We start from the raw sequence: 25642 nt of genomic DNA, 5'->3' as shown, positions 1-25642 counted from the left end.
ATATGTTGCATTTTGAGAATCTGACTTTACTTTCATCATGCTATGCGATAGCCATCAGTTCTAAACTCATTTAAGAGCATTAATAGAAAAACTATTTTCTAAATGGGATAAAAGAAAAAAAAAAAAAAAAAAAGAGGGACGCCTCACCGGCTTAGGTGAGTCAGTAGAGCATGTAACTCTTAATCTCAGGGCCGTGAATTTGAGCCCACTTTGGGCCTGGAAAGATGACAGCTTTCTGTGGAGCCTATTCTAAAGACTGACATTTACCATAGTGACTACATATATCAAGGTGAGCATTTTGCGAGCTATAGAAATGTCAAATCAGTACGTGGTACACTTGAAGTTAATGTAATATTGTATGTCGACATATATTTGAGCTTAAAAAAGAAAGAGCAAAAAAAAAAAAAAAAAGTCTTACATTAGTAAAGAGCACAGGCTCTGGGGCCAGTCCACGACTGCCACACTTTGGGTCTCCCCATAAACTGTGGACACTGTGCTCAAGTGTTGTGTGTCTGGGTTTCTGTTGCTGTGAGGTGCCTAGCTATCCTAAGGACTGCAAGAATTAATGCAAATAAAACCCTTTTTTTTTTAATTTTTTTACTTATGATAGTTACAGAGAGAGAGAGAGGCAAAGACCCAGGCAGAGGGAGAAGCAGGCTCCATGCACCGGGAGCCCGATGTGGGATTCGATCCCGGGTCTCCAGGATCGTGCCCTGGGCCAAAGGCAGGCGCCAAACCGCTGCGCCACCCAGGGATCCCAAATAAAACCCTTTAAGTAGTGTCTACCATAGTAAATATGTTAGCTCTTTCTATTACTATCATCAACATAATAATGTTTTATGCAAAAACTTTTTTTAGGAACAAAACAAAAGCTTTGTTGCTTCTGGGGTAAAAGGTGCTGCTTGTCTTTAGTATTAGAAACATGTAACTGAGTAAACCTCCTTCTCATTATGATTTACAGGATATTTAAGATCATTTGCGAAGCACAAACAGAGCAACCATTTCTGCTGATTTACAATCTCCACATTTGGGCTCTTCTTCACTTTAATCCTGATTCTCTATTTAATTTTATTTGTGTTTATTGTGTTTTCTTGTTGTAAAACACCGGGAATCCTTTGGGAAATATCATCTACAAAATTACAAAGATAAAGGAAGAGAAAGAAAAGAAAGAAAGAAAAAAGAAAGAAAGAAAGAAAGAAAGAAAGAAAGAAAGAAAGAAAGAAGAAAGAAAGAAGAAAGAAAGAAAGAAAGAAAGAAAGAAAGAAAGAAAGAAAGAAAGAAAGAAAGACTTCTAAAGCTGAAGTTTTTCAAGTAGGAAATGTGTTTACGTAAGCAAAATGAAATGGAAAACAGCAGGAAATGTTAGTTAAAAAAGGGAACTAATGAAAAAAATATAGAGGGAAAACCTTAGAAGTGAGGACAAAAGTTTGAATATTAAGTAGATGGCAATGGGGGGAATTCTATAAAGAGATTTATGGGTGAAAGTGTGGCCTCAAAATGGCAATTTAATAACATCATTGTACATACCAACATAACTGGAGAGTCTGGACCTTATTATGGAAACTATAACCAAAATACATCTGAAACTATAACCAAAATACATCTGAAATAAAACTAGATTTAAATTTCTGTTGCAGAAACAGAATCACAATTTAGTTTTTTTAACTAAAAGAAAAAGATTATTTGATTATATCAACTCCAACCATATGATGTTTATGCATAACAAGCTACAAAAGACAAAGACAGCAGACTTGAGGGCTTTAATTACTTTCTCACAGAGGAAAAATTAAACCATATAAAAGGAAAACATCGAAAACAGCAATGCAACAAGGAAAAATAAAAATTACACATAAAATAACTAGAATAATATAAACATCTAGGCAATAAGCATTTTAAATTAAAGTCCAAATAAATAAGATGTTGAAACACAATTTTTGTACGCCTCCAGACTCAGACAAGGGTACGGAAAGAAGATGCTTGAATTGAATTGAATTTCACAAAGCACTTTCTCCACTAGAAAAAGGAGTTAAACATGTCCTTTAAATAAATAATACCTTGGGGGCACCTGGGTGGCACAGTCAGTTAGGCTTCAACTCTTAGTTTCAGCTCAGGTCGTGATCCCCGGATCGTGAGATCCAGCCCCCACATTGTGCTCCATGCTTTTAGCACAGATTCTTTCTCTCTCTCCCTCTGCCCCTCCCACTTGTGTCTGCACGCGCTCTCTCTCTCTCTCTCTCTCTCTCTCTCTCTCAAATAAATACATAAATCTTTAATAATAATAATAATACCTTCCTTCTCATAAGTTCCATCATAAATCTGCTAGGATAATGGCAAGGTAAAAACCAAATCCTTCCATGGGCATACGGAGAGATGTCTAAAACATCACCATGCCCCAAACAAACATTCAACAAATCAGTATACACAATATTGTAATCCTATAAAAGAAAACTAATTCAGTTATTCCTAATTAAACATCTCCAAAATGAGACAGTTGGCAACTTGTCCAAAATGCTATACCAATTTTTACTTATATCATCCCTTGCAAAAAAGGCCATCTCAGCCATCTCAGGGCCACCTATCTGGCTAAGGGACCAGGCCATTAGACAGCTTGAATAATCTTCACCTCAAAAATCAAACAGAAAAAAGCAATTTTTATTTCACCAATTTCTCCCTAAAAAGCAGTTTACATGAGATACATATAGTTCTGTATTACACCAAAACACTTATCACCATATACTTCTAATTCATAGGCTTCATTACTCTAATACCTAAGAGCTCTAGAAATCAGGACAGATGCTGATACAACTAAAAGGGATAGATGGCTGTAAAGTTTCATTCACTCACAATTAATTTTTGAACACCCATTTTGTTCCACAGACCGGGGTGGGGGTGAGGGGAAGGGGGGGCACACAAAAATTACAAAGACATAGAGCTCCCTGCCCTTAAGGAGTTCACAGTCATGTAGATTATTTGGTTGAAGCAGAACAAAAGGACTTTCAAAGGGGAAGTTTGTGAGACAGAGTACAAACAAATTTCCTGGAGATCTAGGATGAGAAGGCACTCAAATACTTTTTGATGGTTGGTCCATTGGTTATGGCTAGCATACTTAGACTCACAAACCTACAGAGCCTATTTTCTTAGCTCTAGAATCAAGACTGTTTCCTGTTATTCTATTACTGTGAAGTGTTCCTGTGGTTAGGAAAATTCTTTCAGTTATCAAGAAATCCCTAGGTGGTTACAGAATAGAGGCAAAGTAATTAAACTAAAACTTACTCAGGTGACTTTACTTGGGGGCGGTGATCTTACAGGTTAATCGCCCTATGATGCCATTCTTTAGCTCATCCAACTATGACAGGTTAGAGGCCCTGACCACACTGATTTTCCAATATAGGCACACAGCATTAACCACTCTGGAACTGTCTCCAGCACAGCTGAGAGAAGGAAGGAGAATGACTCCCACTTCACCTTCTATTCTAATCTCTCTGCCTGTCTACCTGAATTCAGTGATGACTTAAGAAGCACTGTGATACTTTACATGCTTCAGTGGCATTTCTGCAAACAGTTCAGAATATTTTAACTTTACTGTGTTGTATTTTAGACTTTTCAGAGAGGTAGCAACCTGTAGTTAAAAACTGAACCATAATAAATTTTTCTCTGTTAATTGCCTTATAAATTTGTACATTTCCAGCTGAATCAAGGCAAACTATGCTCCCAGAGAATTTCTATGAGCTCTGGAGTGGATAATGTAACTGTTCTTATAATAAAGCACTGACATTTTCCTACCTGGTGGTAGGATACTATATATGCTATAAACTTCTATATGCAGAGAGATGTGGGTATACGTATATAGCCAAAGACAACCTGTGGATATGTGTGTGTATGTGTAACAGTCAAAGCTAATTCTTGACTTTTAATCACATAGTCACATATTCTATCCCATAGGGCTGCTCTGCAGATACATACTACAATCCTGACCATCTGTTTCATGGTTATGTGATACCAGTCACATAGGTGATCAAATGATAGAATGTGGATGAATCAAAACCCATTACCTTTCCTGACAGCCTCTCCCCCAAAAAAGTATATGCCCCAGGTAGACTGGAATCTCCATCTTTGTAAATGAAGAGCAGCATAAAAAAAAAAAAAAAAAAAAAAAAGATGTATCATATTTTTGGTAGAGTAGGTGGTTCATTTAATTCATGAACTGTCATGATGAGTCCCACCATCCCTCTTTCTCTTCCTCTCAACCACTCCTACCTATAATTCCAAGGTCAAATGCTGTGAATATATATTCTCCCAATTTTAACACAGAGCTAAATTTAACTTCCAGAATTATCTCTCCAAAACTTTGCCTCAGTTCTAAAAGACTCAGCAAACACTAAATTAACACCTCAAAACAACATTCACAAAAGTAAGATGTCTGATTATTCATGTAGCAAATTAAGAATTCCATAATACAGGCTTGAAATTTTATATCTACAAAGCACTTCCAGATATAAAAGATTATCTAACTGAGCACCTTTTTTAGAGAATTCAAATATGGAGTTGGTACCAAGTCAATCTGTTTCACACCATTAACAGAATTAAGCAAAATATAACATAAAAGCCAAAGTACCTTTCAGCTGACAGATACAGATTTGCTTAAAAATAGTAATCACAGGGCGTCTGAGTGGCTCAGTAGGTTAAGCCTCTGATTCTTGGTTTTGGCTCAGGTCATGATCTCAGGGTCCTGGGATCAAGCCCCATTTTGGGGGCTCCTCCTCTCCCTTTCTCTTTGCCCCTCTCCCTCCCCCTCTGCCCCACAATCAATCAATCTCTCTCTCTCTCTCTCTTTCTCTCTCTTTCTCTCTCTGTTTCTCACACACACACACACACACAGAAATAAGTCTTTTAAATAATATTATGAATAATCATCATAATAATCCATTCTTTCTGAAGAAGGGCAATACTAAGATCTATTTCCAGCCATCCCTGTGATAGAATGGCCTAAGCACAAGCATTTGCTAGCTAATTTTATATAACAACAAAGAAAACTGGGGTGCCTGGGTGGCTCAGTCAGTTAAGTATCTGCCTTCATCTCAGGCCATGAACTTGGGGTCCTGGATCAAGCCCCGCACTGGGCTCCCTGCTCAACAGAGATTCTGCTTCTCCCTCTCCCTATGCCCTTTCCCCCGTGCTCTCTTCCTCTCTCTCATAAATAAATAAATAAATAAATAAATAAATAAATAAATATCTTTAAAATAACAACAACAAAGAAAACTGAACTTGTCTTAAGAACTGCTAATGCCCAGCCCAACACCTATCTCAAAATAAATGCCAAGAACCAGGTCAGTGTATCTTCAGGAGCAAAAATTCACTGAAGAAGAAATAGCCATGGAAACAGCCACTCCACCTAAATACTTTTAGAGGCACACATTCATACACATAGAAGTGGTATTTTAAGAACCCACAGCCAGTCTAATTCATGCAGAAAAATTCCTAAAAGGAACATTTCCATTATTATTGTGTTGGTTAGTATATGTCCTATTTGCACTAACTTAAACTGGATGTCCTCTTTATTCATTTTCATGACTACTTTTAGTACTTTCAGAAAGTGACATCCCTTTGTGGGAACAGTATCTTACTGTTGGTCTCCCTTTCTCTCTGTGTGTCTCTCATGAAAAGGATTTTAATTTACAATGACCTATCGAAAGGCTATTGCTTGAAATCAAATGAGTTACTAGAATACCATCTGAAGCTCATCATGCCTTCAGAAAAGAAAACAAATACAATATCTTACTGATGAGCACTTATTTTTGCAATGCAAATTTAAGACTGAAAGAAGTACTATTTCAGTCCACTGAGGATTTAGAATAATATTCATGTTTATCACTCTGAAGCCTTTGTTAAGGATCTTTGCAAATCCAGTATCAGAAGGCAAAATTCGGCTAGAAAAATCTACAAAGGAAATAAAGAAAAACTTTCAGCTGACCAGGCATAGTAATTCTACAGAAGGTAACCACCATCTGTGTACCTATTTTGGATTGATGCACTAAAAATCTAGGGCTTAACCTGAAAGACCCTGACAGCTAAACACAGCACTGGCTCTTTTCAGCCCTGAACTCTGCTTCCAAATCTGCCGCCAACCTCATACACAGCGGTGAGTTACTATCACAGTTTCTAAAAGGTCCAATAGTATTAACTTATTCTCTCAGAAATAAATGTGAGTCAGGGTCTTTACATCTCTGTAGCTCTCTGACCTTCCCTGGTTACAAATGTTCTTCCCCAGTTTCAATCCATAAATACCATCAGCTTTTCTCAGAATTACTCAGGGTACGTTACCTCACCTACCCACCCACCAGCAAGGCTGTTAAACCTTTATACTTCCTAAAATCTTTCTAAACTTCTCTTTTAAGCTTTCACCAAAGCACTGTTTCTTAATATTTGTGGGTCTGATCCATCATGCTATCTCTCCCCATCCTCTCACCAGGTCTTCTTCCCTTGTCCTGGTCTTTATGCTCCTCACAGCACCCCAATGCCACAGACACCTGGATCCAGCTCTCAGATCCACTGCCTTCCCCAAAGATCCCCCATTAGTTCATCCATCCAGTTCTGCAACTGTTGAATCAAAGACAACCAACTCCCTCTTTATATGCAGCTGATTCCTTCACTACCTCCCATTTACTGAGTCCCGGTTATAAACCAGCAATAGGCAAGGTTTTGTTTGGGGAGGAAAGGAGAAATACAGGAGATGAATAAGAAATAGTCGCAGTCACATATGATTTTTGCACTTAAGAGTTAACTTTATAAAAAACAGCACCTTTCATCATCTTCTACCTGATGTTTTGCCCCAGCTTAGCTTGTTCTTCCTGACCTCCATTCTTATAAATATTCACCAGTCTTATCCCTGTCCATTTGGAATCCTGCATACCCACCCCACCCCCATCTCCATATCTATCCCTTCAATCCATCTTCCACCTTCCATCCAAGTGGCCTTTCTAATATACAAATGCAACCATGCTTTTCCATGCTCAAAATCCCTTCCCATTACTCGTAAGTTTTCAGAAAAGTGTGCAAGCTCCTAAGTCTAGAACAAAGAACCCACCTGATCTGAACTTGCCTTACTTAATATGAACCAACAACATTAAACTACTTTAAGATCTGCAACAGGGGCACCTGAGTGGCTCAGTGGTTGAGTGTGTCTGCCTTCAGCTCAGGTCGTGATCCTGGGGTCCTGGGATCAAGTCCCACATCAGGATCCCCGCAGGGAGTCTGCTTCTCTCTCTGCCTATGTCTGTTTCTCTCTGTGTGTCTCTCATGAATAAATAAAATCTTAAAAAAAAAAAAGATCTGCAACAGATCATGTGTTTTTTTTCTCTGCTCTGTGGCTTCCTACTACCTCGCACACTTTCCCCTTTCTCTGCAAACACTTACTAAACCTTTGAAACTTAGCTAGAGCATCATATTCTCCCAGAAGCTTCTCGTAACTTATATCCAGAACCCAGGTGGCCTTTCTCTGCACTCAGTGTCCTGCGCACACCTCTACCACAGTGCATCTCTCACTACATTATAACTGTTAACTTTCCCTGTCCATCTCTCCCACTGGAATGCAGACTCTTTGAAAAAGAATATGTTCCAATATGTAATTAGGCAATTAGCTTAGCCCTAGCTTAAAGCAGACATTCTTTACAAGAAGATGCTCTCTTAGTGGAAGCAATTTGGACTAAGAATTTGTCAATTAATTGAGAAAAAGCAGTTAAGGTGGGGAATCATAAAAACTGCTTTATATTTTATCAGGTCTATATTGACAGAAGACATTTAAAAACACATTCATTCGCTGATCTCTGGTTTTCAGGCCAGAGCCTTTGCTTTGAGTTGACATCTGCAGATCAATAATCAGCATTATGCACCAGATACGATGGGCAGTGTGACTTTCTTAAAGTGGACCAAAAACTTAGACACTTGAAAAATAACTAGAGTAATGTATCAGTTTAGATATTTGTTCAAACAGTTTTATGAAAAAAAAAAACAGTTTTATGAATCCACATTATCCTCATTTAATTCAACAGCAAGATTTTTAGGTGACCTCCTTATCAGATCTTACTGAAGATTTCAACTTAGATTTTTATAGAAAAAAACATTTAACACTCATATTTCATCAATATACATAACATTCAATTAAGTACACATCGAGAAAGATAAGAAACAAGCAAAAAATGAATTTAGAATCTAAGCATCTAAGACACATGTTTACTGAAAGAACAGGCAGAATGAAAGAGAAAGAATGGAGAACTGATGGGAGTTCCTCCAGCTTTCCAGAACCAGCAACATATAAGAAGGAGGCACTATAACAAAATGGTGAGGTCAACTATCCCTTTAAATTCTTCAGTGACTCCCCATACATAGTTTGCATCTAATTCCAAGCCCATAGTATTCAAGTTTGTCCTTGAAGTATTACCTGCTTACATTCTTAGACTACACACACACACACACACACACACACACACACACACAAACTACACACACATATGAAAACCCCTGCTGTTCCTCCAGTTGTTCAGTGTATTTAGTTACCTTAAATGTGCCTTTCCTGGCCTTAGGATGTCCCACTTCTCTACCTAATTAACTCTGAATCATTTTTAAAGTCTCAAGTATCATTTCCTCTAAGAACCCCTGCCTGATGAGTCCCCTCCTCCTACCCAGTCCCCTCCTCCTAGGTGTCCTAATGGGACACCTCTGCATCCTGTTATATACAGGGAACCTTATGTACTGGCTGCCCTCGGTCAGTCCTAGCTTATGCCCGTTGTTGCAGACTAAGTATTAACAGCAGTCTTTTTACTATCAGAAAGTGTCTCAGTTTGGCAGTAACTCATATGGTCACCCTAGACACTGTGGGATATAAAGAAGACTAAGCAGTGGTCTTTGCTCCTTTTTAAAAATAAATAAATAAAACACATACACATACTCAGATTTTCTGGTTTCTCAAATATATGTAATTATTATTCACCCCTGTTTTATTCTGGAGACAGTCACAGTTTGGCCAATAAATCACAAATGGTCACCTAATGAATATAACTATATCATGGAACTTAATGCACTATTCATAAATGTTTTATTCTCTATCTCCTTGTCAAGACTATACATTTTTCAGGACCCTTGGGTGGCTCCGCAGTTGAGCATCTGCCTTCGGCTCAGGGCATGATCCTGGGATCCAGGACTGAGTCCCACATTGGGCTCCTTGCAGGGAGCCTGCTTCTCCCTCTTCCTGAGTCTCTGCCTCTCTTTCTGTGTCTTTCATGAATAAATAAATATTTTTTTTAAAAAAAGACTATACATTTTTTGAGAAGCAAGGGCTTGTCTTATTTATCTTAATATCCACACATCAAAGCCCAATGTTCAACACATACTAAGTACTCAGTAATGTTTGTAGACTGCAACCAATTAGAAGACAACCCTTCTCTAAATGACTGTAGCATAACCAGTTATTTATAAACACCTGAATCATAAGTGATCTATCAACCTTGACTAACACCCAGACAGTAATTATAGAATGTTATAAACATATTAATCTCAAAAATATCATCAGCAGTAATAACCTACAGTACGTAACAGTAGTTGACATACTAGCTCAATTCATTCAAATATCATGAACATAATATACTGTCACATATTTTTACCAACATCACTACCACCTAAAAGGTGACTTTTTTTTACAGAACACTTTTTTTGCGTCACCAGAAACATACATAAACCCCCAAAAGTTACAGTATTCTTATTTAAAAAGAAAAATGCAGAAAATAGCTTAGTAATTCTCTTAGAGTGCCATTAAAAGCTTTTTCTGCCTGGGGAAAATGACATACATTTTGATTTTGTACCTAAACAAATTTACATAAACTAGCAAAGCCATTTCATATTTTAGCCTAATAACAACTGTCAGACTTCTCCTAGATAATATAATTCATGCACAAAACATACAGACAAAAAAAATGATTTAAAACCCTGGATTATTTGTTCCTATGCAGTTTATTACTAATTACTTACAAATCACAGAGAAAAATGGAAAACTGTTTTCTGGATAAACAAGTCATACTCAGCAAGAGCCTGCCTGATTAGAGAATGAGATAACTGACTACCAAAATAATTACAAAATTATAACTTATGTCTAGAATTAAAATCAAAGACATTTCTAAAATCAATTATCAAGAGGATGGGGGACAGAAATTATCCCCCCAAAAAGTATTTCTTTCTTCTCTAATCACAGAAAAGTACAAAAGAAACTATATTTTAATATTCAGGTCAGGAAAAAAAAAAAGGTGGGGAAGAAACTAATGGTAAGAAATAATTCAATTGCCTTCTTTAACTAAATTTTCAATTTTCATGTAAGAATACAAATAAATTCACATACACAATTTACCAAAGTTCTGGCAAGTTACTGCAATTTCTAAGTAGTTTTACAACTTTCGTCTGGAGCCTCAATTTTTACATTTTTTGCAACTAATTACAAGCTTGGTTGATCACTCAAAGCAGAAATAAAGTTAAGGCAAAACGAATACTCTCCTCCTTCAACCCTTGTGGCTATATCTCCGGCAACCATACTTTAAAGACTGTTTCTGGTTAGTTATAAACTGTCATTATCTTACAGGCCAATAGATTGAGATTTCCCAAATGAAAGAGCATAACAGCCTCAGCTAGCCAGAGCAGGGGCCAGAAAAGATTACAATCTGTAATGGAATCACTCAGGCTTCATTTCTAACTGCTAACTTGAAGGATTTTCACTTATGAATATAAATTATACAATCATTATACATGTACAAATATTATCACCATCATTCCAGTTTGGATCTGCAGATGTGGGGAGGGAGCATGGATGAAGGATATTAAAGACTACTACACTGACTGTAGACCTACTATGAGCCAGGCAGAGTGAAGTCTCGGAGACAAAACCATGAAACAAAGTCCCTGCCTTCAAAGTATCAACAAACTTTATTAAGTAGATCCTGTGTCAGCAGGATCTGAATCCAATATGATTCCAAACCATGTGATCTCCCCACTCCTCCTCCTACTGCTACTACAAACTGCCCCAAGAGAACTCCGTGAGCAAGTTTTCTAAGACAAAGCAGAACAACAACTCCACTAAGATATGTGGGGAAAAAACTGAAAGTTGTTTTTGTTTTCGTTTTTGTTTTTGTGAAACAGCTTCAGAGGTATAACCAAGTAAGAAAATCTGACTGAGAGAGTTAATTTTATGTGTCAACTTGGCGAACTGTGATGCCCAGATACTTGGCCAAACATTATTCGGGATGTTTCTGGGAAGGTATTTTTGAATGAGTTTAACATTTAAATCAAAGGAGCCTGCCCTCGAAAACATGGATGGGCCTCATACAATCAGCCGAACACCTGAATTGAGCAAAAGACCGCCCGGCCTTGGACTGATCTTGGACTCGCCAGCCCACCCTTGGGGTGATCTTGGACTCGCCAGCCTTCATTACCATGTGGGCCAAGTCCTTAAATAAATCTCTCCGTCTCTGTTTCTCTGTCTCTCTTTTTCTGCCTCTCTCTCTCTCCACTACCCCCACACACATACTCATCTATTGGTTCCGTTTCTCTGAAGAACCCTGATTAGTAATACTACTTAACAATTAAATACAACACATGGAAAAAAAAAAAAGACACCTTCAAAAGTATTTCACATTAACTTGGGATGAGCACCGGTATTGTATATAAGTGCTGAATCACTAAATTCTACACCTGAAATTAATGTTATACTGTATGTTAACTGACAAATTTAAATAAAAACTTGAGGGAGAAAAATATTTCATATTAATATTTATAGTCTATTTCCACCATTCTCCAGTGAGAGGAATCAACCCTACTTAATCAATGGTTCCTTTCTGTATTAAGGGTAAGAATTACACAAAACAATATGAGAGCCAAAACCAAGTAACTTCACACTTAAACTTCTGATTGCTATATCTGCAAATGGGGCATCTCCTGAGAGCTGTTTAGTTCCTTAAAAATACTATTCACAGAACTCATTATTCAGAGAAGGAACCAGCAACATAAAAATTCTACAAGCATCAGAATCTCCAAGGGAGAAACAAGAGTTACAGTTCAAAGTTAGTTGTAAGAATGTTGCCTTTTTTCCTTAAGTAATCCTCAAAATTATACATAATTAATCATGGGTATTACTACTATAAAATCAATTTTCAACAAAATAGAATTTGTTAGCCATATTGTATGTGGTAAGGTTTAAGTACACCTAATTAAAAATGGTAACGCAGCACCAGTAAGGCAATTTAATTAGGACTTTACCAGAGCTTATAAAATACCAGAATTGCTTAAAATTGTAAGATTTATCAGTTGATGTAATTAGGCCAGAAGCAATATTTTAAACTTCTGATTTCAGAAAACTCTGCCACTCAACAAAAATGTTTTTCTTATCATTTCTATGCTCTAGCATTATCAACCAAAGCTTTTTAAAGGTGGAACACTATCCGATGCATGAAAGGAACTAACCCTTTGACCCTAACCCAAAATAGTATATACTACCATATAGTCTAATCATACATCAAATGAATCTTTTCAGCTAAAACTTTTGTTAAGAACAACAGGAAACTACATATTGGCTGGTGTTTTGTAACAGGAAACATATTCAAAAGGACGCTGTGGAGTCCTAGAATTCAAAATCCTGTTTTTCACTGAGAGCATGCAAATGTTTTCATAGGATTACATATAATCAAGATACTACACTTGACATCTCTATTCTCTCAACTTCTGAGAGAGAATCTGTTGAGGCTCAAGAATTTAACAGATCAAAAAGAAAGACATGTGGGAGAATTGTTAGGCTTTTTAAAAACAAATATTTATTATTCTTAGTAAGACTATTCATTAAAATATCTTTTTCTTCAAATCCACAGTATATGCTGTTTTTTTTTTCCCTAAGATTTTATTATTTATTTTTATACATGAGAGACACAGACAGAGGCAGAGACCTAGGCAGCGGGAGAAGCAGGCTCCCTGCAGGGAGCCCGATACAGGACTCGATCCCAGGACCCAAGCATCATGACCTGAGCCAAAGGCAGCCGCTCAACCACTGAGCCACCGGGAGCCCCTATGCTCAGTTTTTAAAAGCATACTAAGGTTACAGGTTAGGATATCACACGTACACTAGCAACTCAAGGAAAATATCTAACACCTAACATCTATGCAAATATATCGAAATTTAAAATACACTGAAAGGTCATCCCTCCATAATATTCACAAGCTTAACCACAAACATGGGATTAATTTTACCAAGACTTAAAAAGTATGCACTTCATGAATTCAATTGTCAAAAGTTCACCCATCCTCTTAAACCAATACTTCCTTCAGTGTTCCATAGATTCATACTCTTCAAAATTTTTCTGTGACATAATCTCCAAAGAAAATAATATAAAAAATTAATTATTTGAATCTTGGACAATATGAAAAAATATTTTTGTCAACTTCTTGTTATTACTGATCATTCCAATTGTGTTCCCACCACCTTTTTTTTTTACATATAATTAAAGCACTAACACATGCTCATTGTAGAATATTTAGTAACTCAAGAAAAATATTTAAAAATTTTTTAAACATCACCTTTATTCTCTCCACCCAGGAATTACCATAGTTAACATTCTGACATATGTGCCTTCAATATTTGTTCTAGGTACAAATACACATACACTAAAAATAAAATTGTGATAAAAATGCATGTTAAGTACTTATCCAATCTTTTTACCCTGTGGTATATCAGGTATAGCAATAGTCCTCATCTTTAAAATTTTAGAAAACGTGATCTATAATCGATTTATCCTATTACCCTTTATGCATATAACATAATGAATTATTATGACATTATTTTGAATTATTATGACTATTATTAGGCCTGTCAGTTCTTTTAACTTTCTACCAAGACAAATAACAACTCTGATGTACTTCCTACCAAATATCATTGACCAAAAAAACACATTGATCATAAAAACAACACTCAGAACTCATACCCAAAAAAGGCCTATAAACACATGAAAACATTTAACAGCATCAATAAATCAACATAAATCACAGAAATTATGAAAGACATTTTTTACTCGCCAAACTGAAAACTGTAAAGCATACAAATAACACCAAGTTATTGTTGTAGGGATTGTGAGAAAACCATTCCAATGCAATACTAGTTATAAATTAATATGACTTTCCTAAATAATAATTCAGGCAGTATGTATGAATAGATTTAAAATATTTTAGCCAATAGTTTTATTTTTAGAATCTATCCTAAATAATCATAGATAATTCTAGATCCTGAACAAAAAATGATACAGGGTTAATTCCTTTTTAATGCTAACATAGCATTATGCGCATATGTCAAAAGTCAATGAAGACTTGCTCCATGTTATCATCATTCTTGTACTCTGCTTTCCCTATTGTATTGTAGATTTTCATTTCTGATCCAGTTTTTGTTCTTCATAAGGCTTGTTTTTGTGTTTGTTTTCATGTTTAGTGCCCAATCTTAAAATTTCCAGAGAAAAATGGATGCTCTGGGCATAGTATATTATATAAAAATTCATACACAACATAAATTACTGCATTTTACTATTCTACTTATAGAAGAATCTTCTAAAATAAATACATTTTATGTATAGGTGCACAAGATGATAGTCAAAGACCCTATAGTAACTTTAGCCACCCCCTCTGAAGAATGGGTTCTTTTAAAAATATATGTGTGTATATCAGTTGATCCAAAGCATAAAGTGTGAATTTATGTCTTTTTCTTTCTTTATGAAACAACTTTGCATATCTGTTTTGTCTGAAACAAGGGGTTGGTAAAAGAACCCGTCAATACCACATTGACTCACAAGTGGACCTTAAATACGAACCAATAAACCTGCTTTTCCCTCTCCTCAACTGAGGTCCCTTACAGTGAAAGGAAAACTCTTCCAAAACTCTTCCAGAACAGGTACCTCTGACTTTGAGGACTATTTAAAATCCTTATATTCAAGATTAGACAAATTCTCCAGCATGAATGTACCCTCCATGGAAATCTGTCCTGACATACTTTTGAAAGAGGACTAGAAGTAAAGAGTAATTTTTTGGAGGACAGCTCTTCAGTAGATGAAAGAGAAGGGTCCACCTCACTGCACATTGACAGACCCAAGACACAGAGTCACTCTGTTTCTCAGAGTTATGCCAGTCCGAAAGAATCATGGGGGAAATTCCACAAATAGCTACTCTGGAAGCCTCTCACCTGGTCAGTCCTGGAAAGGAACCTCCATAATGATAACTCTTTCTCTTTTTGACCCTTGCCAACCACTATGTGTACCTATCTAGACCACTGTATTTCAGCTGGTACAGAAAATACCTTGGAGGATCAGCTTTCCCCCAAAATAAAACTCATTACCTGACTTAAAAAAGAGAGGAGACTAACAGGTCTATGAGCCATTTCATCTGAAACCACTTTTCCTGATACATCAATAAATGGCAGAAAGTTTTAACTGTATAAACGCTTTTCTTAAATCCCTCTGAAAATAGATTGTGAAGAACAAAACTTTCCTCCTCCTGAAATATAAAATTTCCAGATATCTTTATACTCTGCCTGATTCACTGTCCTTTTTATAAGAACAGATGCGTGAGAGAGAGCAAGTTAGACTAAAAAATTTGAAATTTTGCAAAAAAAATATCAATATCTCCATCATGTTGAACTGTGCTATGAAGCTATTTCCAGAACAGAAGTGAGTGAAGCAATTAATATGTCAGCAACTATATTACAAAACATTTCTTTATTCTTAGGTTCCTTCGCAGGGTGTTTAATATATGGTTCAATCCATACTTCCAAAAGTTGAGTTGCTCTAAAAGCCACTCTATAAAAATACACTCCCTTGGACTTAAAATTTAATCATTTTAGAGCTTTTACTATAATCTATAGCATAAATAACATTCTCAAGGCAATTAACGTAATTAATTTCCATATTGCAACAAAAGATGCCCATTTCCCTTTGAAATAATAGCACAGATATTTATGATAGTGGCACTTATTGCACAAATATCTTCGAGAGATTATCAGAGAGTCACAAGACGATAAAGCTGAGAAGGCATCTTTTACAAGTAAGACAGCCTCCATTACAAATAAGAAAGCCAATGCCTCGAGAGGCCATTTGTCAAGTTTACAGAATGCCACGTCACTCTTGGTGTTACTTTCATTACCAGTTAATATCATTTAACAGCAATATATATACTAAGCTCCAGTAAATATCATGCAATAAACTAAATGAATGCCAGCCCCACATTACTCATCTCATAAACGGTTACATTACAGATAATAGCAAGTATAGCATATAAAACCTGTATTAAAATATTGAAGAATTAAGAGAATTTTAAATACAAAGAGTGAAGTTTGTTTACGAACAATCTAGATCAACATAAAAGAATAATGAAAGCCACAAGGTAAGAGCAGTAGGATGGAAATAAACCCATCAGATTATCAGAAAGGGACAAGAGTCCCTTGTTGTAAGAGCAATGTACACATGAAATCAGCATTAGTGCCCCTGGTGCCTTTATGGTACTCCATGCTGAAGCAGACACTTAGGCTCCAGCAGTAGCAACTTCAGGTTACATGCAGAGAAGTGCAGTGTCCCATGCAAGGGACTTATTCCAACCACTCTCTTCACCACAGTCAACCATACTTCCTCAGTTTACAAATACCCCCAACCCCTCCTGGATGCTGTCTCCTTAGCTTGTTTGTTTGTTTGTTTGTTTGTTTGTTTGTTTGTTTTCCTCTCCATGAAACTGCATAAGGGGCAGACAGCATCTGTTGCTCCCACACCTCGCCACTTGGATCTTTAGCCTGTGTCAGCACCCAGAAAATTCTTTTGGCCCTGCTCTTTCGACTTTCCTATATAGTCTGCTGTCCTCAGGGAATCTTAAATTTTAACATCTCGCCAGTCACACTCGTGTCTTTTATATTCCTTTCAAAATGCATACCCCTGATTCCATTTATATGAAATGTCCAGAAGAAGTAAATTCATAGAGAAAGTAGATTAGTGTTTGCCAGAAGATACAGGAAGAAGGGGAATTGGGAGTGACTGCTAATAGGCACAGGGTTTCTTTCTAGGGTGATGGCAATGTTCTAGAATTAGATAGCAGTGATGGTTACACAATACTGTGAAAATACTGAAAACCATCGGACTATATGGTGAATTTTGTGTTATTTGAATTTTATCTCAATAAAAAAATTGCAAATTAAAAATAAGTGGAAATAAGTACATTCACAATGATGTACAATTACACACACACACACGCACACACACGCACATGCACACACAATAGGGTGTCCCTCCTCCTAACTTTCCTTCCACCTTGCAAAATAATAAACTTCCCACAGGTGGAATTATTAAAGCAGAAGCCGAAGGATCATCTGTCAGCATTGTGCTACTGAAGAGCTAACTAGAATGAGGGGGAAATTACACTAGATTACCTTGAAGGATTTTTCATCTTTCAGTTTCTATGTCACAAACCAAAATGAAGAAACGAGAACTGAGAAAAAATTTTAAGTGACCAGGAAGAAAAAATATGAATCATCTCTTCCCATTCAAATTGAGAACTGTAGAATATAATGAAGCAAAAGAACAAAAATGAAATAGATCCAAAAGGGAAGAACACAGAATATTAAGAATATTAAGTAAATTAAGTAACAACACACACCAAGAAATTATATTCAGAGTTTAATACACCAATGCTTGCTTTGTTTATGCAGAAATTATCCCATATCTAACCATATTGCTCTAGAGAATTCCAAAACCTTTCTAGTCCTGGAGCGGCGAAGAAGTAAGATGTGACCAAAAAAATCTAATGCAGATGAGATTTAAATCAGATTACAATTGATGGGCATGTAAGTGGGTTAACAAGGTAAACAAAGTGTGGATAACATAATAGAAAGTTATCTTCCCCTAAATTCAGCCTCTTCCCTTTAAAATCCATTAACCCAATAACTAATGTCTTTTGTGGGGAAGTTTAGAGGGGAAGACAAAATATTACGGATGATACAAAACATAAAAAAACTAAATCTTTCTACCACAAATAAATGCCAACAAACATCTGTAATAGTTTGTTGTAGAAAAGAACCTCTTTTTGAATACCAAATGACCGTGTTTAGTGAAATAGGGAAGGGGTATCAGTATAAACACTCAATATTAGAAGAGGGGTACATTAAAATATTTGTGTATTAAATGTGTATGTATGTACATTAAAATATTTTATATATTTACCTAGTTATAAACCATAGGTTCCAAGACACCAAAATTTTAAAGGCAGTCCAATTTAAATGTTAGGGCATCAAAGTTATCCAAATAAAAACATACCATATAAGACAACTATCCTTATACTTTCCTTAGTTTATTAATTTAGGCTTTCAAAAAATGAAAGAAATTGAATTTCTGAGTCTATCAAGAACTACTTCCTCCTGTTCTTTTATAACTAAAAACTTATACTCTTGTATAAAACTCTTATGTGGTCTAACACAAGAGTCTAGGATGTGACACTTTAATGACCCAAACCTTTTATGAATTTAGAAATCAATACATTCCTATATCCAGAACCATCATGCACGTTACAATTTTACACCTGTATCAGTTTCAAAGAACACTATTCCACACAACCAGCTACAGCAGACTGATCTGGAAAGCAAACGTGTCAAACAAGCTTCCCACACATTTTGTAACCAGCTCTTTTCTGAAGCCAGAAAACTGTACTTCACATACTCCAAAGAGCGATCTGTTGACCAGCAGCCTCAGCACCCACTTGAGATCTTTTTTTAGGAATGCACAATCTCACCTGTTTTGTGAATTTGCTATATTATTCAAGAATATTAAGTTCTATTATGAAAGTCAAGGAAACAAATGAGCTGGATAAAACTCATAAGAAGTAGTGGTCACTGATAGTAAGTAAACTAATAGCTTATGAGGTAAAGGCAACATTCTGAGGCTCAATTAGATATACATAATAAGGGCTCATAAGCTTCTGAAATGAAGGCAAAGTTCTTAAGATGTGTTAAAAATAGGTAATTTAATAAGCTCTAAGATATTTTAAACTAGAAAATAAGCTGGAAGAAACAAGAGGTTCACTTGTTAAAAAAAAAAAAAGGATGGAAAGACTAAATCATCATCATACCATCTCTGGACTGACATATATACCATCTCCACATCAGCCACCCACCAAGGACGCCCCAGGCTGGTCTTATTCCAGACTCTGCAGGTGCTTTACCCAAGAAACACAGATACAACTCAGCAAAACTGGCAAAGCTACACTTGTATGTACGTATAATTGTACCCTCTCTCTTCGATACAACAAATATGTATCATCAGTCTAGGGTATTATTAGTATGTGGAGCCCTTGCTCAAAACTCAACTCCGGTCCTCATTACCACACCCTCAATCGTAAAGATGATGTGAAAGAGGGAGAGGGTCGGGACATATGAACATTGTGTCCCTGGGCCCAGGTGGTGTGGTCCTTCCAAGCTTTGCACCTTATGTGTGTTAACTTACCCCATGGCTTTCCTCTTGCTTCTGGCTGTGTGTTTTAAACTAATTTGATAAATACTGTGATTTGCACATTTAATTTGGTTGCTGAGCCTGTCTATTCCATAATCCCTGGGAAAGCTGGTAATGTACTTGGAGGCTAACTATCATATCAAGATGATTCCCCCAAAATACCTACGGAATCACAAGTCTTCATTTTAAAAGATTCCCAAGTGATTTATAAGCATATTCAAGTTTAATCTAAAGAAGCAGAATGTCAGAAATTTGGATCTCAGAATGATACTCTGAACACCATCTTGAATAAAAGGTCTCGTAGATGCCCTGTGTACCAACTCAGAGCCCCAAGAGAGAAAGAGAATGCTAAGGGACCCACTTTCAACAAGTATCATGTAAGATTTAGAGAAGCACTGCTGCCCTTGGTGATTCTCTTTTGAACCCCAGCTCTGTAAAGCCCCATACAGTTTGAGAAAACATTCAGAAGAGTACAGCACAATACATCTTAACGTTAACCCTATAATCTCTGTCTTGCTGGGAATTAGAATAATACCTTTTTTCATCTATGTTATGTTTCAAGAACACCTATCCAAAGGACATAAGGCTACCAGAAACCGAGAAAGGGTTATTACTGCCTTAAAAAGGTTGCAGTGACTTTAGAAAGATCATCCAAGAACATTTTAGCAGAATAGCCTGAGAAGCATTGTTAATGGGCTATCCACTCCCCACCTACAGTCGCTGACCTGATCAGCTCCAGTCATTTTATGTATTTATTACTTTTATTGTATATTGCATTGTCCTGACACATAGTAAGGGCTCAGTAAATGTTCTGAATTAATAGAAAACAATAATGAAAAATGTCACCCTTTCTATCTTGCATTTATTTAAGGCAAATGTAATTAATTCAATCTGTTGGTTTTGAGAAATTCCCGACAATGAAGGCATAATTCCACATTAGCATGGTTCATAACACTCTCTCATTCCCCATCTCAAACTTGAATCTTATGTTTTCCATTATTAATCAATCCCATTCTAATTTTCCACAACACTGTGAAACCCATCAGCCTATCCATTAAGAAATAATCCATTTCTAAATGTCACCAACAATTATGTATAAGCAATATGCTACACAGGAAAGATCAGCCATTATTTTAATACTCTTCTAGGTCCAGATTTAAGACATCTTAGAAAAGCATCTATTTAAAACATCTGTAGAAGAACTGAAAAACTGAGGACACGATCACACACACAGAGATCATAAACAAGATGTAAAACAAAAGTCTAAAAGTATCGAGAATATTTACTCTAGTTAAGAATAAGATGAGAATATCAGGAAAAGAATGTAAAAGTTCTAAAGGTCAGTTCTATAAAGAATATGTCACCTATTGTTGCTAAAAGAGGGAGTATGTTCAAATTTCAAAAGAAAAGATTTAGGTTGGAAATCATAATCTCCCATTCCATAAGTGAATCTTTACAAAAAGAATAAGGAAACATACATAAGGAATGGCTCAGTGTATTCCCTTTCAAATGGTCTATCAAATCCTTTTCACTCCATGCATTTAGTACAGCCAACGACAGTTACAGGCCTTATAGGACATTAAACATTTCAAGGCAGGTTTTCAGGCTGTGTTACATGGGTTTGAAATACCAAGTGTTTAAGAACTGACTCCACCAGCTCACATAGGAAAGAGGTAACATTATAGATTTGTGTGTCTTCCACACCTAACAGCATGAGAATAGACACATAATAAGAAGCCTTCAATAAATACATGTTGAATTTCATTATTATCACCCTCTGAGGCAAAAATCTTAAGTGAAGAATAATCTAAACACTACCATCACCACTACCAGGAGAAAAGTAGCTCTCAAAATTTCCAAGTGAATCCACTTACATGTTAAACAATGAGAACAACAAGAAAGAGTAATTGTCTTATTCATTACAAAGGGCTAAGAATGAATCTTCTGTTTGCAAACTTAATCCACTCCAACTAGTACTGTTAACTGCCCACTAAAACCCAGTGCATTATCTATGCTTCACTAACCTTATGCTTGATCTATGTTCTATATATATATATATATATATATATATATATATATATATATATAATCTATTTCATTCTATGTTATGTGAAGTACAGATTATATGAAAATTAAGAGGCAAAATGCTTTTTGTTATGAGACATAGTAGAAAAAATATCACTTGAATTTCAGAATATCATACCCAAAACCTGGCTTGTTCATATGGGAACAGCCACATTTCAATGAGAAATCCTTTAAAATGCATTAAACCTGTTCCTGTGCGTTACGTTTTGTGCAGCACTGGACCCAAATATAAGGCTGGTGCCCCATTTGGTTGAGTGGGTAGTGTTCTACCTGATAAATTTTCATAAGCTGCTATCCCCCATTTGGGAGTTAGTCACTGGTTTTAACAAACTCCTTGAAGAGTTCATTTCAGTTATTCCTGCCTTGCTCAGTGTGAAACAATTTAATCTTATTGCTTTCTTCCTAAGGGGCAGAAAGATGATGTTCGAAGGAAAGTACTTGGGAAGGGAACATGCATGGTGAAATTTAGGAGCTCCTGGAAAGGCCTGAGGGAAAGACACCTCTAAAGAGAGCGCCTAGAATTGGGGGTGGGGGGGGGGCGTAGGAGGAGAGGTGGAGGGGAGAGTTTCACAAAGGAAAGTGGGAAAGCACAGCAAAGAAACTTAGCTTACACAGAAACCACACTCACACCTCTAGTTATTTTAAACATAGTGTAACTTGGCATGGCCCATTCTGATCCAGAACTTTTGTCTTACGCTAATGAAATGAAAAGTTTGCCCCCTAACACCTATAAATAATTTCATAGATTATTACTTCATTTCAAAATAGTGTTTCATAATTAAAGCAAAATCAAATTTCTCTTTGCTTTGTAAATTATGTCTTACAGCCGTTATATGGAAGTTTTAAAAGATGGAAATAACAATAGACAGTGATTTCAGATTCTTTCAAAAGATAACCACATCCAATTACAAATCCATCATATATACACACTGGACAAGCGAGGAGTCCCTAGAAAGTGGTTTCAAGCTACACATTCTATCATCACAACCCTTCAGATTCCCCTAGGAGGGCACACCAGAATCTCAGGACGAAGGCTGGTGGATAAGTACACAGTGAAAAAGCACTCCAGGAGATTGTGACACTCAACCCATCACCTCCTGCCCCTCCTGCCATTATCAGCTAATAATGTCTCACCACCCGCTACTGATGTACATTGTGCTATTTCTTCTATACCAAATGTTAACTCAGTGAAGTCATTAGAATAGAGCATCTGAATTCAACTGGCATTTATCCAGCTTTTAAGAGGTAAAAACATATACATGAATGACAAATCAATTTAATTTCCTTTCACAAAATTTCATTTTGGGGCTACATTACAAATTCAGAACTCAAAGCTACTTACAGTCATAGCTTTCCAATTAAAGTATTTAAGTCCGCTAATATATTTCCACGAATCAAACTTTCACTACTAAGTAGCAGCACACACACACACACACCCAAAAAAAAAAAAAAAAGAATTATAATAAGTTTCAACATTCCTCACAATCCACTTACACTTAAGTAAGAGATAACTCAGATTTAAGCAAGTAAATGAAGACTGTTATTCCAAGGTCATCATAACTCTCTCATTGTACATTATGCCTCATATCCTAGAGGGTTCAGATTCAGAAAATTTTATTACTTATGGGCACTTTTAGGTAAAACTGGTTAAAGAGGTAATTCCATTTCAAACTAACACTCCTGGTTTTCAGTGTTCATATTATTCATACTCCAGTCCATTGGAATGTATCTCACAATCTCCAAACTTCTTCAACTTTACTATTAGTCAATACTGTTTTAAGCAAACAGAAAGCCTATCAGGAAATATGTGGACATCTCCCAAACTTTTAAAATCACCTGACATGTGCATATCAACAACCGGGAATTCCTTATAGTTGTCAAATCTATTCTACATACATTTAGGCCCAAATACTAAAAAAAAAAAAAAAAGAAAAAAGAAAAAGAAAAAAGAAAAGAAAAAAAAAAAACCACTTCAAAAACAAACTGAGAAAACATACTTACCTTAATCGGAGCACTACTAAACTTAATTTTCCTATTTGCTGGGATGTCTTCTTCTTCTGGCAATCCAACAATTTCCGAGTATTCCATATCAGGTTGATAGTAATTGTTTTCATCACTATCTTCCTGCTCATCCTGTTCAGTGCCTGTGTCTCCCCAGTCTGAATTATACCTGGATCTTACCCTATATACATTGTAGTCACTGTGCATGTAAACATGGGAACTCTCAAAGTGATCTGAATCTTCAGGTCCTTCTTTTCCACCATTGGATCCAGAAGCCTCAGCAGAGGTAAAATCACCACCTGCAAGTTCTTTCTTCTGATGCATTGCTGCCTCACTCCCAACTAAATTAGCCTCAGCGTCTCCTAAAGGTTCATTCTGTGGTGAAGGGATTTCAGACTCTGGCATTGCCTTATGTTCAGCACGAGGCTCTTCAGGAATGTCTCTGTCACCTCTGTCAGGAGTCTCTTGGTTAGATGTGGAGTCCTCGGCTTCCTTTCTCTGCTGTGTCTCTTCACTTGGCATCGAGGCTGGAGAGGTACTTTTCAGAGCCACTTCTGGGACTGGAGTTGTATGACTCTTCTGAGCATCCTCTGCATCATCACTGAGTTTGCTTGGAGGAGACCAAGAATTAGAATCCTTAAGGTGGCCAAAGGTATCAAGATTTGTAACCGTAACAGATGGTAGGTTCAGGGGATAATGTCCAGTCACTGAGTATTCACTGTTCTCAGCCTTCTCAGAAACGATGGCACTGGGGGAGTCGGTGTTCTCGAATACTGCACTCAGTTGACTCACAGTTGGGGAGACAGCCTCTGTCCGAGAGCTAAGGCTATCCAAGGAATCGGTACTGCCTCTGTTGGACTTCGAACCACCCCACTCATCCTGAGGTTCACTACCTCCAGCTTTCTCTTTCTTTGGGGAATAGCGGTTGTTTTGTCCTGATTCGTGCACACTTCTCTCAAACATCTTCCGAGTTTCTGTGAACTTAGAATAGGAAGGGCCATCGTACAACGTGTCAAATCTACTAATTCGTTCTGAAACAGAGGACTCCAACTTAACAACCGAGCCATCTGTTTTTTCCAGAAATTCTTTGGGCCTCATTCTTCTCTGTGGAGATGAAGGTCCACCTTTCCCCCTTGTTTTGGCAACGACTGCGGCATTTTCACTGGGTTCCATACCCATCTGCATAAATAGATTTTTGATTCTGTTGACATTGGAGCCATATTTCCTCCCCCTGCTCTGCTGGGAGCCCTCACCTTCTTTTGTTTTTTGCTCCCCATCTGACTTGGGTTTGTCAAAGGTACTTTTCAGGGCCTGGAACTCAGTTCTGTATGCATTCCTGTGAGGAGAGGCACTTCTGAGAGTGGTTCGTTCACCTGAAGACTCGGTTTTCAACATTTTTACTTCAGGGGTGAAAAGCCAATGTTCATAATGATCAGAAAAAACAAAAAACAAAAAACAAAAAAACAAAACACCTCTCTTCTCTAATCACCAGTATTTGATCAAGAAAAAGTACCTCTCAAATGGCATACTGTATCAGTGATCCTCCCAACAGGTGTATTAGGAAATTATTCAGTCAAGAGTTACACAAAATGGCTTTTTCAAAGCAAGACTAGAGGTTCATCTGTAATAGAAAAGAATGAATTTCTAAATTCATTTACTTATTTGAATTTAAGTTTAGTCAACTAATAATACACTTTTCAAAGTGGCTAAGCCATATGTCAAACAGAAAGAAAAAGAAATCACTTAATGAAATGGGAATTTAAAAGCCAAGAATTTAAAAGTTACACCTCTGATTGGTCTTTGGTAGCAAACATGTTTCAAACACAATGTGGAGATCCCTACAGAAATCACGCACTAACACAACACATAACTTTCATATAAGTACACTACGTTAGCCTAAGTTTCTGTTGCTTTTGTGAATGATCTTAAACCATCAGTTCATCAACCTGTTCGGAAAAAAAAAAATGGATTTCAACTTGGGATGCTCCACATCAGGTAGAATTTATTCTTTCTGC

The 25642-nt window shown here is 36.7% G+C and overlaps 1 protein-coding gene across 6 annotated transcripts in view; it reads right to left on the bottom strand.

Annotated features, from left to right (window-relative positions):
* PPP1R9A (protein phosphatase 1 regulatory subunit 9A) overlaps nt 1–25642 on the bottom strand; it is a 314579-nt gene that overhangs the window by 287055 nt on the left and 1882 nt on the right. For all 6 annotated transcript variants that reach the window (XM_055307549.1, XM_055307550.1, XM_055307551.1 and 3 more), the window contains exon 3: nt 23628–25248. In XM_055307549.1, coding sequence (XP_055163524.1) covers nt 23628–25022 — 1395 coding nt within the window. In that variant the 5' untranslated portion in view covers nt 25023–25248. The remainder of the gene's footprint in view (nt 1–23627; nt 25249–25642) is intronic.

This window comes from Nyctereutes procyonoides, unplaced genomic scaffold (genome assembly GCF_905146905.1).
Source record: "Nyctereutes procyonoides isolate TBG_1078 unplaced genomic scaffold, NYPRO_anot_genome, whole genome shotgun sequence".
NCBI lineage: Eukaryota > Metazoa > Chordata > Mammalia > Carnivora > Canidae > Nyctereutes > Nyctereutes procyonoides.
The sequence above is the reverse complement of the archived record's forward strand: the minus strand, read 5'-3'. Positions and strand labels throughout refer to the sequence as shown.